We start from the raw sequence: 14,774 nt of genomic DNA on the forward strand, positions 1-14,774 counted from the left end.
GAAGGTGCATCATACCAGTCTTACCCACCTTATATGCATGAGGTTGGCATCCATGCTCCAGGGTGCCTTTGGAGTGACAGGTACAGGTATGCCATGTTTCTACAATGTGACAGAGAAAAGCGTTATATACTGTTTGCCTGCAAGTTAACTGTCCCTGGAGGTTAGAGTACAGGCTTTAAATCAGATCTGTACTTGTCTGTCTAGAAAGTTCTAAACATGAAGAACCAAGCAAACTATTTCCAGTGGCTGGTTTTTGGCATGCTGTGTAACCTAAATACATCGGTTTCCCCATATTGCTTTTTTTCTTTAAGAGTATGCAGTGAAAAGAACAAAAAACAATCAACAAAGAAAGATGTTTTCGGTATGGCCAAAGGAAAAGTCAACAAGCCAGTGTTTTAAGATTGCATGATTTCTCAAGCACTCCACAAGCCAGCAAGTAGGGTGTTGACTAAAACATCATGACCACCCTCTAGTGGGGAAAACTGGTCTAAACCACCATCTAATGGACCACAAGAGCAAACAGTCAACAAATGCATGTGTGGTCTAAGCAATGCCGTGGTTGCAAAAAATTTCTGGCAAGCCCTGCTTTCAGAACCTTAAAAGGGGCAATATGTAGGTTTGGAGAAGAAATTAATGCTCATATAAAAGACGTAATGACGTAATGATACAAACTCAGAAATATTTTTTTCACCCCCAACTGAATAAACAAGCTGTTCTCAGAGGAAAATAAGGTCCCCAGAACAAAATCTGAAGCTTGAAAAGGTGGCAGGGAGATTTAGTTTGTTTAGACATAAAATAAATATATATATATATATATATATATATATATATATATATATATATATATATATATATATAAATATAAATGAAGATCTTTCTCTTCTGATTAAAACCTATTCCCCAAAACTACATAGTGCACCTTTAAAAAAGTGCACTCTGCTGATGCAACATAATAACACAATATAATAGGGAAAGCAAAAAATAAAAATTGTTCCAATTACATTTTTACTGAAATAAAAGTAAACATGACAGTAACATTACATGGTCTGCAAACTCGTACATCAATTATGTTCATTCAACTTAGCTTCACTGCATATCTGTATCTTATAGACTTAATAGTGAATCAGTAATTCTGGAATTATTCATATCAACACTAAAAGTCATTTTCAATTGGCGGCCAAACTGTACTTTGATTTTTGTGATATGTGAGTTACCTGAGCATATTCCATCAGGTCTGTTCTCCCCCGGAAGCGATTGTAGAACTCGGGGATCCTCCACGGTGCAATGATCTGTATAGCACAAACAGAGAGAGTGGAGGTGTGGGTCCTGCTGCTGCAGATGCTGTGTCAAACAGTACAAACTATTTAACCTCCAAATAGTGAAACAGCAAACGTACCTTAACTTCAGGGTAGAGGGCATAGCATGTGAGCTCAAAACGTATCTGGTCATTGCCCTGAAAAACGTGAACACAATGGTTCAGCTCTGTGTATCACAGGTGAGTTGTATCAATGAAAATCTCAAATAGCTCATTTTGTGCAACCGACAGTCTAAAACTTAAAGACCTTCAATTTACTATCATAGAAGACTGAAAGAAAAATCATAATCTAATAGCCACCACCAGTAAAATACGCGCTGCTTGAAAAGGTTCTCAAATAAATGATCAGAATGATTACTTTCTGTCAACCAACTATTCAATTAATTAACCAACAACTTTAGTTTTTGAACTGTGAGGTTTCCCACATCTGGAGTGTCGGTTGACATGTGCCACAATCGCAGCCTGCTTGAGATTTCTGTCTGCTGGTGTTGTATGGTCATTTTCCTCATTATTAGATATAGTCTAAACTACCACAAATATACCATATATATATATATATATATATATATATATATATATATATATATATATATATATATATATATATATATATATATATATATATATATATACATATATAAAAAAACTAAAAACAGCTGTTAAATGTTAAGACACAGCTGAGGATGTAACAAGGTATTACTTAAGGTTTGTACTGTCACTTTAAAGTATGGTATCTGTCTCCATCTACAGGCAAAACATGGACACTGCACTCCAACTGATGGCAGTTTAAATGTGATAAATTTGGAGAGATAATGAAAGAAAAAAGTAAGGTTTTGTAAATGTATTGAAGGTCATCAACTGCATTTTTTCTTGATTAAATCGAAAAAGACTCTACTTAAATTCAATAACAAAAATAATTTAAAAAATAATTCCACTTAAAACTATTAGACCTTTGATGCCACAGATTCAACATTTCTCCAAAAAGCACAGCTCAAACATCTTCTTCTGTTATCTCTATGTCACTCAATTCACATTGCAGGAGAAACACTCTGGACTTAATTCTCTACTTTGGGATAGAGATGTCTGCCCTGAATGTTTTTTATCTGCTATATTAAACCACCTTTGAATCCAATTTGAAGCAACCCTAGCCTGTGCTCATAATGTTGGCACCAAACTCGGTAGTACCGGCATGGCAACTTTAAATTCACTTAATGAGCAACAACACAGGCAACGCCTGTCGAAACTTTTACTTGTAACTTAACTTAGCCCTTGCAAACTTTCTCGTTTCAGTTGCGTCTTATTCAACCAAAATCAAACAATCAAGGAAATCGAAGCACTGGTTTACAGATGAAACAAAGAAACACAAATTGGATCATAAATGGTGTTAATCAAAACTAGTTTTCTACTTCACATGGCATGAGTGTACTGTACCACAAGAGTTTTCTTTTTCACACTGCAGGTCAAATTTCTCACAGGCAGCCACCTGTCACCTGCTCATATCTTCACAACCCCTTTTTCTGTAGTAAAGGACACAAAATTACCCAGTCACTGCTACTCTCAGTTCTTACACATCCTGAAACCATCATTCTTGAGACACTTAACCCCTTCCAGCTAAACTCCTCAGGGACCTACAATGCTGAATATTGTTAATGCATCAGCACACAGAATTAACAGTTATCTTTTTAAAACTTCTTCAATCAGCTTTTACATCTTGTTGCTCCAATGAAACAGCACTTATTTTTCCTCTATTGATTCAAATTCCACCTATCTGCATCTGCCATCAGGTATGCAAAAGCTCTGCTATATGTAACTGCAGTCAAATTTGGAACTGGTCTCAATTCCCATCCCTAACCTCAGGGCTCTGTTCTGGGCTCTCTCCCTTTCCCTTTTTATTTTTCACATCTCATCTGAATCACGGGTTTAAGGACAGGGGGTATGCTGTACAGCCTCTTGAGAAAAAAAGTGGGATTTGTGAATACTAGGCTGTATAAATTGACTGTAATTATTTAATTGAATTAAAAGTCACGAGTTGATGTAGATCTTTTAAGTAAGATATCTATCTGAAAAGGATTACAGATAGATATCTTGGCTATTTTAGTATATTTTGTGGATAAAATTATGCATGGAATTAAGGCTAGTATTTATCATTTCAAAGTCACTTCTCACTCATACTAACCAAGAAAAACATTTGACAGGCCTCCAAAGCGCAAAAACATATTTGCATTTTTCTTTGAACTGCAGTGACTCATTTCATTTAACTGATGATTGACACAAGTGTGAGGAAAAGTGCAGGCAATAGAGATGCTAACATCTGTTTCAGATTCACAGGAAACATCTATTTTTCTTTCAATGAATAGATGACTGAAGACATGAAAATGTTTCTGAATGAGTGGGGCAGAAGAGGCTCAAGACAAGGTAGATTTCAGAATTACTAATGCTGTTTGATTTTAAAAAGTTAATGTTCAACCTTGCAAAAACATGGCCTTGACTTTAGAAAGTGACTATGTGAACTAGACTGTGTTTGGAAAAGACTTGCAGTGGCAGTGGACAAAGCTCATAGCATATGACCGCTATGTCAGGGCTTAAATTCCAGTACTAGAAAGTGGTCTGTATAATTCCCCAAACTCCTTATTTTCTGTCCCACCACTTAGGTAGAGGCAAGAAAATGTAAATATTCTTCAGTGAACAAGTGAAGTTTCTTGTCTTTTTTACCTTTCCTGTGGCACCATGAGAGACGAAATTGGCACCTTCCTTCCGTGCAATCTCAACCTGCTGGCGTGCGATGCAGGGCCGTGCTACCGCAGTGCCCAGCAAGTATCGGTCCTCATAGACGGCATTGGCCTGAACTGAGGGCCAAATGAAGTCCTCCACAAACTCTGACCGCAGGTCTTCAATGAAAACCTACACAGGAACAGGGGTCAGGACATAAAACAGGGCTTTTTGTTTTAGCCATTTTTATGTGAGAAGTATGTAATGACTGAATTATGTATTACAATACTGTTCCCTTCTTTTAAAGGAAATAACTCATGACTAGTTGGCACAAAAGAGCTTTGACTGATACTAGAAGTTTGTGACAAAGCACTTAAGAATGAGGATAAAAGCAACTACTGATTTCAAGCCATTACATAATGCTTTGACATTCTACTTGAAGAGGCTGAAAACTTACTTTTGGTCAGACATGTTTGAAATACTTCATAGTTCATATGTCAGAGATAAGAGTTTTGACCATCGGCGAGCAGAAAGCAAACCACATTCGTTAGCTAAGTTTGTGGTAAGTCAAACCATGACTGAAATAAGGAAATATTGACAAAAAATACTATAATCTGGTATCTAATTGCAAAAAGATACCTAAGGTATTCTTAGGCATTTTAGGTAAAATGCTGGGTAGGAACATCCAAAGTAACATAAAATTTCATTCCATCTCTCACCTTCTTTGCACCAAGGCTCTCTGCCTTTTTCCGCGCAGCTTCAAAATCTTCATCTTGCCCAATGTTGGCCTGGAATAAAACAAACAGTTAATTACATGCCCTCGTTGTACAAACATGCAGACTCATGACTGTGCAAGTGTTAACTCTGACAATGCATCGTGTTGTAATTCAGATCACATCTGCTGAGGCGTGTAACAACCTCTTCACAGCAGAGACCAATCACTTAACAGCTTGAAGAACTGTCTCATCTCCTGAACTGAACACTCAAAATGGTAATACTTTCCTACAAAGATATAATACTGATCGAGTAAACAAAACAAACCTACGGCACAAACACTCTGGTACGCCTTTATTCTTCGTTCGTTCAACATAGATTATGGATGAGTCATATTTAGTGCCGAGATTCAATACATATAACAAAATCTGTTGTGAACTTACAGCGGCATGTCAACATTTCTCCATTAATTGTGTACTACAGTTGCATAGAAGAGCTTAATTTGCATTAGGTATTAAGACCTCATGTCAAACAGCTTCCATACCAGCCACAAGTAGTTATTACTGTGTAATCATCCATTTCTGCTTAGCTGTCTGTTGACGCAATTTTCTTTGCTAAGTTGACACAACTGCATACCTTTGTAGTTTGATCAAAAACAATCGATTATGTGTTGGATCAGTGCCTGCTATTCTTCTGCTCCCCTGCACAGCCAAAGCCAAAAAGATTTGTAGGGCTACTGCAGGACAGCAGTGAACTATAGACCCTCACCCATCCCCCACAACGGACTGCATAATGACTGAATAAAAGGTTAGACAACAAGAAAATCTGCCTGCTGTGCAGTTCTAAACTGCCAACGAGCAAAAAGTAAATCCCTCCAGTTTGCGTAGCCATTATGACGCCAAATCCAGTTGTAATGAGTTAACCAGTACTGTAGCACTAACTGGTTTGTTCAGGACAGTCAATGAGAAACTCCAACATGCCTGTAGGACAAACTGTGTCAAGCGTCTGTAAACAGCAAGTTGAAAACCTAAGGCCATACAGAACATGCAAACACAGCTGGTGGTAACACCTGTTGCACACAAGCTGGTCTCTGAACCTTACCAAGAATGCAATGACATCGTAGCCCTGTTCCTTCAGCCAAACCAGAATACAGGATGTGTCCAGTCCACCGCTGTACGCCAGAACCACTGTACCTTTAGACATGATGAGGGCTTCTCAATCCAACAGGTAGAGAAGCTTGGGAGTGGCAGCTGAGAAGAGACGGTAGGGAATCAAGTATGTCTTAGCCTAGCTTGGGAGGAAGTGTAATAATGTAACTTGAGTGTAACAGGGAGTTAAAATAACCTCATGTAATATAATATCTTACACAACATATGTCTCTCTGTCATCTGTGTCATCGGTTTTCAAATAACGGTTTCGTTTATAAAGTCGCACAGTTCCAAAACAGAACCCCAGGCAGCACATAATTAAAACATACTTTTTAATTTAATTTTTAAATTTGCTGCAAATACTTTACAGCAGCCTCTTCATTTTAGAAACTAAAGGATTAGATGACTGGGAGGCAGTTTAATCAAGCAAGCAAATAATAATATTTAATAGGAGCTCTGGTCGTGGGACTGAGGTCAGATTGTTTCTCAGGCATATTTAATATGCTTAACAGTAGGGCTAGGCAATATATCCATATTTTATCATTATTCTGATACACGACTATAGGTGTCAGAATTTGGACATCATTATATTGTGATGTGGCACAACTGTTGTGATTTCCTGGTTATAATAGCTGTATTACATCAAAGTGATTTTTTTTTTTTTAAATCACTAGACTGTTCTACTTGTTCTAATAGTTCATTAGTTATTTTTTACACTTTGCTGATTATTAATGATTGCTCTTGGTCTAATTCATCTTATCTATCCTTTGTTTTCTCTGCGATTTGTCAAATGAATAACATTCCTCACACAAATGTAGGGAGGTGGCGAGAGAGTCTGGGTGACCACGAATGTCTATTGTTTCACCATGGTTTTGCAGAGCAGAAACAAATCAATGAGTAGTAGCCACACCACGGTTCTACGCCTCACGCCAGCTAGTTGACCGTTACTGCAGCTTTTCCTTCTCTTTTCCATAAATGAATAAACAGGCCCTTCTCAAAGGAAAATAAGGACCCCAGAACACTGTCTGAAGCTAGAAAGGTGGCAGGGTCCGCCACATATAAACAAAATGAAACAGTATGAAATTGTGTTGTCCTTTAAGGTCAGTTTGTTTATTCAGCTATGACAACAAAGAGAGATTGTTTATTTAGTTTGTTTAGGCATAAAAAAAACAGTCAAGTTGAAGATCTTTCTCTAAATTTATTTATTTATTTATAAAGTTAAACAGTATGAAATTGTGCTGTCCTTAAATGTCCATTTGTCTTTTCAGTCATGGAAAGAAGTTTGCCTATTTAGTTTGTTGGCGTTCTTTCTGCCCCAAAACCACAGTGTTCACCTTTAAATGTTACAGATTGACCAAAATTAATAACTTCCCAACCTCTGCACCATCGCTTTGACAGCACCATATTGTCATAAAAACTATCCTAAAAATTACACTTGGCTTGAGATACTTCTTGTATTAAAACTGGAAATGTGTTTTTAAATTTTCAGCCACATGGTTTGAGGATCATGATGAAATCTTAACAGGTGGTTTCACGCTTCCTTGAATCGAGCTACCTTTCCATTATCATTTCTGTGGTTTTGACACGTAGAAGGTGTTGAAGTAAAATGCGTCATCTTTAACATGTTCGGAATGTGTGATCCGCGTGGGTGAAAACAGGATTTGGGGAGGAGATATTAACGATGGACATTAACGGCTACGCCTCTCATTATGATGAGTTTTATGTCTGCATCTGTTTCTCCCGTGTTTTAACAAGCTGTCTGACTGCTACTCTAACAGGATAAACACGAATTAGATTAACACAAACACACTGTTGTCCTCCCTCTGTGTTAGCTAGCTTTTTTTCTTCGGAGAAAAAAAAAAAAAACAACGTATTTTGTCAGTTGAAGAACCGAGCGACGAACCGGTTCTACCTGAAAATGTAAGCGGCGAAAAGCAATATTGTGACCGACAAACAGACAAAACCTTTAAGTGACTCGTAAAATAATAGAGTTGTGGTTATACTTACGAGAGGGATAAACAAACCGCCGACGCGTGGAGACGTTGTCGCCGTGTGAGCAGTGAAGACGCTGTGAGACCAACCGCTGCTTATATGTGATTGGTCCAACCTCTCATTGCGTCATCCACTGTTCTCACATCGTGTATAACCCATGATGAAAGATGCTCCTGAGTTGCATTGTGGAAATTACAATGTGCAACATTTTTTAGAGCTCAGGATATTTTAGTCTCTGCTGTTTCAATTAATAAACATCACTGTTTTAGTGTCTCAAGCCTCTAAGCAGTGGAGGAAGAGGTATTCAGATCCCGCACTCGAGTAAAAAGTCCTGCATTCATAAGTGAAGTATTATCACCACGATTACTTCATGGAATCACAAGTAAAAGTGCTCATTCTGCTTGAAAGGGTCACCTTAACTGATAGACAAAATATAACCAGTAATGGAATGTATCTGAGTAGTTTTACCATTGTAAATTAAGAGATTTACAATTTGTACTCAAAACTTCATTCTTCCTCTGCTCTGCATTCACTGCTTTTATTTGATAACTTTAGTTACTAGTTAATTTGTTAATTGTATGGAGAATCAGTATCATGTATTTATTTTATCTGCAATGGGATAAAAATAAATCTTGAATCCAACTTTCAGAAAAATTAAATCAGGTCTGATAATCAGCCATTTTAATTTTCCAGAAAAAACATCAGCCTGAATTTAATATCATATACATTTACTCAAGTAATATTCATGGAGGTGAGATTCACTCTTTTACTAAAGTAATTTTTTAATACTTTACTTTTACCCATGTATGCATTCAATTTATCATCAGCAGAATAAATTCATAGAATCAAAAGTAAAAGCACTCTGCTAGAAACAGCCCCCTTAACTGAATAATGTAATAATTAGCTCCAGTTTTAAACAGTTAATTAAACTACTAAACTAATCATCAAACAGCATACATACATACACATACTTATGTACTTCAATTAAAGTAGGATTTTGAATGCAGGACATCCAAACAGAGTATGTTTACAAAAAAAATGTAACCTTGTTCAAAGAGTTAAAAGATCTGAGTACTTTTTTTTACCATCTCTGACTATATATTTAATTATTGTCAAGCTTGGGGGGTTAAAGGGGGGACTATGGAAAGGGGAAGGTGGACCCAAATGCAGTTACAAACGAGAGGCAAGGATATGGGGAACAAAAGGCGAGCTTTATTAACAAAAGCTGAATTTCAAAAAAAACCAAGGGAGACAAAACAGGGGCAAGAGGCAAAGTAGCAACACAACAGCAAGACAAAGTAGCAAAATAAAACAGTTCCACAAAGTGCAAAGAAAAAGGCAAAGTACAAATCAAACATGGAAAACTCAAAACCAAAACATACCAAGACGGGACTCGAAGAACATGGACGAGAGCACGGACGTAAACAGGGGCTGACAAGAACACAACAAACAGATTTGCAGTCATGACAGTACCCCCCCCTCAAGGGACAGCTTCAAGATGTCCCTCAAAACATAAGTCCAAGTGAGCCTGGGAGGGTGGAGGGGGTCTGGAGGAGGGCCAAGGTCCAAACAAACAGGAGGATGGAGGCAAGGACTGGAACCCACTGGAGGCCGGGGACATGGACTGGGACCCTCTAGAGGCCGGGGACGTGGACTGGGGACCCCTAGAGGCCGGGGACGTGGACTGGGGCCCCCTAGAGGCCGGAGACGTGGACTGGGGCCCCCTAGAGGCCGGCGACGAAGGCGTAGGCGTTCTGGAGGCCGGCGACGAAGTCGAAGGCGAAGGCGCTCTGGAGGCCGGCGACGAAGGCGAAGGTGCTCTGGAAGCCGGCGACGAAGACGAAGGCGTTCTGGAGGCCGGCGGCGAAGGCGAAGGCGTGGGCTGGCACCCACTGGAGGCCGGCGGCGAAGGCGAAGGCGTGGGCTGGCACCCACTGGAGGCCGGCGGCGAAGGCGAAGGCGTGGGCTGGCACCCACTGGAGGCCGGCGGCGAAGGCGAAGGCGTGGGCTGGGACCCACTGGAGGCCGGCGGCGAAGACGTGGGCTGGGACCCACTGGAGGCCGGTGGCGAAGACGTGGGCTGGGACCCACTGGAGGCCGGCGGCGAAGACGTGGGCTGGGACCCACTGGAGGCCGGCGGCGGAGGCGAAGGCTGAAGCCCCCTTGAGGCCGGATCGCTGACTGGGAAACCCTCCTGGGCTTTGGCCGGACCACCAACAGAGGTCCGCAGGGAGCTGGTGGCCTGTGAGCCAATAAAGGGTCGCTGGCGGCAGACGACCTCGGCCTGGCCTCCGACCAAGGAGCTGGCACTGGACTTGGCGTGGGACTCGGCCGGGCCTCCGACCGAGGAGCAGGCGCTGGACTTGGCGTGGGACTCGGCCGGGCCTCCGACCGAGGAGCAGGCGCTGGACTTGGCGTGGGACTCGGCCGGGCCTCCGACCGAGGAGCAGGCGCTGGACTTGGCGTGGGACTCGGCCGGGCCTCCGACCGAGGAGCAGGCGCTGGACTTGGCGTGGGACTCGGCCGGGCCTCCGACCGAGGTGCAGGCGCTGGACTTGGCGTGGGACTCGGCCGGGCCTCCGACCGAGGTGCAGGCGCTGGACTAGGCGTGGGACTCGGCCGGGCCTCCGACCGAAGAGCAGGGACGGGACTTGACATGGGCCTCGGCCGGTCCTCCGACCGAGGAGCAGGGACGGGACTTGGCATGGGCCTCGGCCGGTCCTCCGACCGAGGAGCAGGGATGGGCCTCGGCCGGGCCTCCGACCGAGGTGCAGGGATGGGCCTCGGCCGGGCCTCCGACCGAGGTGCCGGGACGGGCCTCGGCCGGGCCTCCGACTGAGGAGCAGGGACAGGCGCCATCAGGTCCGCTGACTGAAGGCCACAGGCAGGAACAGGCGCCATCAGGTCCGCCGACTGAAGGCCACAGGCAGGAACAGGCGCCATCAGGTCCGCCGACTGAAGGCCACAGGCAGGAACAGGCGCCATCAGGTCCGCCGACTGAAGGCCACTGGCAGGTGTCGACCGGGCCGCCGACTGAAGGCCACTGGCAGGCGTCGACCGGGCCGCCGACTGAAGACCACTGGCAGGCGTCGACCGGGCCGCCGACTGAAGACCACTGGCAGGCGTCGACCGGGCCGCCGACTGAAGACCACTGGCAGGCGTCGACTGGGCCGCCGACTGAAGGCCACTGGCAGGTGTCGACCGGGCCGCCGACTGAAGGCCACTGGCAGGTGTCGACCGGGCCGCCGACTGAAGGCCACTGGCAGGTGTCGACCGGGCCGCCGACTGAGGGCCACTGGCAGGTGTCGGCGAAGGACAGCAAAGGAGGGCGCCAGACCTCAAGGAGCCCGGACGCCACCGAGAGCGGCGCTTCCTAGGCGGGGAAACCTTGAAGGCCAGGCGGGTTCCCCAGAAAGGAGACGCCTCAGGACTTGCAGGCCCTGGGGTCGAGACTGAGGCCTGGGCTGGTAGCCTAGCTGTGGCTACGGCATGGGCTGGGGCTGGAGCTGAGGCATGGGTTTGGGCTGTGGCCTGAAAAAAAAGGTTGCTTGCAGCAATCTGCCGAGCCCTGCTGGTGGGGTTGGTTACAAAGTCCTGGTACCAGCGGATTATCTCCAGGCCATTTACTGCTGGGTCCATTTGAGGTCTGGTCATTCTGTCAAGCTTGGGGGGTTAAAGGGGGGACTATGGAAAGGGGAAGGTGGACCCAAATGCAGTTACAAACGAGAGGCAAGGATATGGGGAACAAAAGGCGAGCTTTATTAACAAAAGCTGAATTTCAAAAAAAACCAAGGGAGACAAAACAGGGGCAAGAGGCAAAGTAGCAACACAACAGCAAGACAAAGTAGCAAAATAAAACAGTTCCACAAAGTGCAAAGAAAAAGGCAAAGTACAAATCAAACATGGAAAACTCAAAACCAAAACATACCAAGACGGGACTCGAAGAACATGGACGAGAGCACGGACGTAAACAGGGGCTGACAAGAACACAACAAACAGATTTGCAGTCATGACAATTATTAGATTTAAATGGAGCTGTTTTCAACTACTTTAAAATCAGTTATGATAGGTACAATGGTGTGTTGAAAAGTGGTGGGGACATAAAAGCTCAGATGGAAAAAAACTTTTGTATAATAATAATGATATACTAATAATAGCCCAATACAAGAAACACCAACCAAAAGGGCAAAAGGACAGGTGCTCAAGCCCTATGTAGGAGGCACATGTCTTTGAAGGAGTATAAAGAGTTGTAAAAGTGTGAAAAAGTCATCAAATGGGATTTAGAAGTTGAGTAAAACTCATAATTCTTAAGTGGTGGAGCATTTTGACTGGAGTTTGTAGTGGAAGGTTTTAACGAGTCGAAAAAGGGTGTTGGATGTATGTAAAGTATGTAAATCTCAGTGTAAGCGGATGATTTGCATTGTTTCACTAATGACTGGGTGCAAAACTGCATTGCTTGAATAATGCCTGCGAGTTAAACTGCATTGAAAAAGGTCTGGGAGCTAAACTGCATTGCTTCACTACAGGCCGCACTGCAAACATCGACCTGAAAATGATCTGCGGATAGACATAAACATTTATTTTTTCCCTTTTCTTTAGAAATGCATATCTAACTTTGTTTAAACAATTACATTAAGGGCGAATTTGGCCAGACTCTGTTACCTTATTTGGATTTAATTCATATGGTCACTGCAGTAGCGCTTGTTGTGACATATTTTTCTCTCTCTGTTACATTTCATTCTCATCACACCCTGAACATGGCCTTTTCATCTGACCTTGGCTCATTGTTGATGAAATGTTTTGTAATCAACGTTGACACGTTATAACCACCTCCTAGTATTCGTATGCTTCTTTCTTATCATGCTCTATGTAAGGTTTTGTTCCCTATTGTAGCCTGTATCCCTTGGTGCTTCATGAAATTTTAGAACGTTGCTAAACTGAACTTTGTATCACTTTGTTTCCGGAGTGCATTTTGCTTTTAGAAAGGCCTTAAGGCTCTGGCCAGCAATGGGTGAAGTAATGGATTACAACGAGGTAACACATTTTGATACCAGTGTACCAGTGAAACTTGTGGCTAGTATTGTATAATATGCATGTCTATCACTAACACATCATCTGCCAATATCTGATCAATCTGTCGATCTTTGTTTCATCGTTGAATCTCTAGTTTCAGATTCTGACAACATAGATTTCTGTAAATTATAGATATATACTATATAATAGTCATATGTATGCAAGAATCACCTGCGGCTGAACATCAACAAGACCAGAGAGATGGTGATAGATTTCAGGAAGAAGAGGAAGACGGCTTTCCAACCTCTGTGCATTCTGGGAAGGGATGTGGAGGTAGTGGAGGATTACAAGTACCTGGGTGTTACCATCAACCACAGACTGTACTGGAGATCTAACACTGAAGCTGTTTACAAGAAGGGGATGAGCAGACTTTACTTCCTAAGGAAGCTGAGATCCTTCAACTTGTGCAGCAAGATGTTGGAGATCTTTTATCAGTCTGTGGTGGCCAGTGTGCTTTTCTTTGCTGTGGTTTGTTAGGGAAGCAGCATTGGAGCCAGCGACACCAACAGACTCAACAAACTGATCAGGAAGGCTGGCTCTGTGATTGGCTGCAAACAGGACACTCTGGAGGCTGTGGTGGAGAGGAGGACACTGAAAAAACTGTTATCCATCATGGATAATCCTCTCCACCCTCTCCAACTCACACTGGTCAGACAGCGGAGCACCTTCTCCGGAAGGCTGCTTCAGCTTCGCTGTCGTAGCAACAGATACAGGAAATCTTTCCTGCCACAATCCATCACTTTATACAATAACTTTCTCACCTCTGCCTGACAGAGAACTCTGATCTCTCTACTGTTTTGTTGTATATATTATTATTGTTATAGTATATTTTGCATATTTTGTTTTGTTGTATATATTATTATTGTTTATAGCACACTGTGCACTGTATATATACACTATGTTTATATTGGATTCTATTTATGTTATGTACGAAGTGTTTTATTTGCTGACCCAATACTGCTGTAACAAAATAATTTCCCAGTCTGGGATCATTAAAGTAATTCTATCTATCTATCTATCTATCTATCTATATGTTGGTACCATATTACAATGATATATATTCATATAGGCTGTAAAAATGATTACATCAATCCCTTTGTTATGATTTGCAGACATTTCACATACATGTACACATATGTAACTATGTATGCTTTCACTGTACCATTTATATATGCACACAGACATCAGCTTGAAAGAATTGCGTATATTATTTCCCATATTTCATTCATCTTTGTTTTTCCAATGGTGTTCGGCATCTTCCACCAGATCTGAAGAAGACAGTGTCCATCTGTTCGTCTGTGCAGGTTTCTATCAAACACTTCTTCTTAGGTCTTCATCATTGCAAAACAAAGTCGCCCCCCCCCCCCCCAAAAAAAATAAAATTAGGCAATTAAGCATTTCTAGAATGTACTTGGTCAGTTCAGTTTAGAGTTTAGTAAGAGCGGCTTTATTAAAGTTCATGTAACCCTTTATAAAATTGTATGGTTAAATATTTGTGTATTTCAAATTTTTTTTTCTACAGCAGTTACGACTGTAAACAACACACACAAAACAGCTTTAAGATCATGGCAGCAATCACAAACGCATTGCAACATGACACCAAAAATCATATTCAGGTTGTAAATGTATGTAGTCATCACACTACTAAATGAGATGATGAGACAATCCGTTGCAGTAGACTTTTACCATTGTCGTCCATTGGAGGTCAGTGTTTGCTCAAAGTCTTCAACCTTAACTGTTGATTCCAACGCCTGTCAAGCAAAACACCCCTGTGTATATCTAACATAGGTGTCTTTTTTCATTCTTTAATGCAGGTTTCATTC

At 42.3% G+C, this 14,774-nt stretch overlaps 1 protein-coding gene across 1 annotated transcript in view; it reads right to left on the reverse strand.

Moving 5' to 3' along the window:
* The window catches only part of ass1 (argininosuccinate synthase 1), a 28,338-nt gene extending 20,338 nt beyond the window's left edge, over window positions 1-8,000 (reverse strand). Inside the window, exons 1-7 of the mRNA XM_030436766.1 lie at window positions 7,894-8,000; window positions 5,840-5,988; window positions 4,744-4,812; window positions 4,028-4,216; window positions 1,397-1,453; window positions 1,215-1,289; window positions 29-99 (exon numbers count right to left, since the gene is read on the reverse strand). Coding sequence (XP_030292626.1) covers window positions 29-99; window positions 1,215-1,289; window positions 1,397-1,453; window positions 4,028-4,216; window positions 4,744-4,812; window positions 5,840-5,941 — 563 coding nt within the window. The 5' untranslated portion in view covers window positions 5,942-5,988; window positions 7,894-8,000. The remainder of the gene's footprint in view (window positions 1-28; window positions 100-1,214; window positions 1,290-1,396; window positions 1,454-4,027; window positions 4,217-4,743; window positions 4,813-5,839; window positions 5,989-7,893) is intronic.
* Window positions 8,001-14,774: the final 6,774 nt, after the last annotated feature.

Source organism: Sparus aurata, chromosome 12, assembly GCF_900880675.1.
Source record: "Sparus aurata chromosome 12, fSpaAur1.1, whole genome shotgun sequence".
NCBI lineage: Eukaryota > Metazoa > Chordata > Actinopteri > Spariformes > Sparidae > Sparus > Sparus aurata.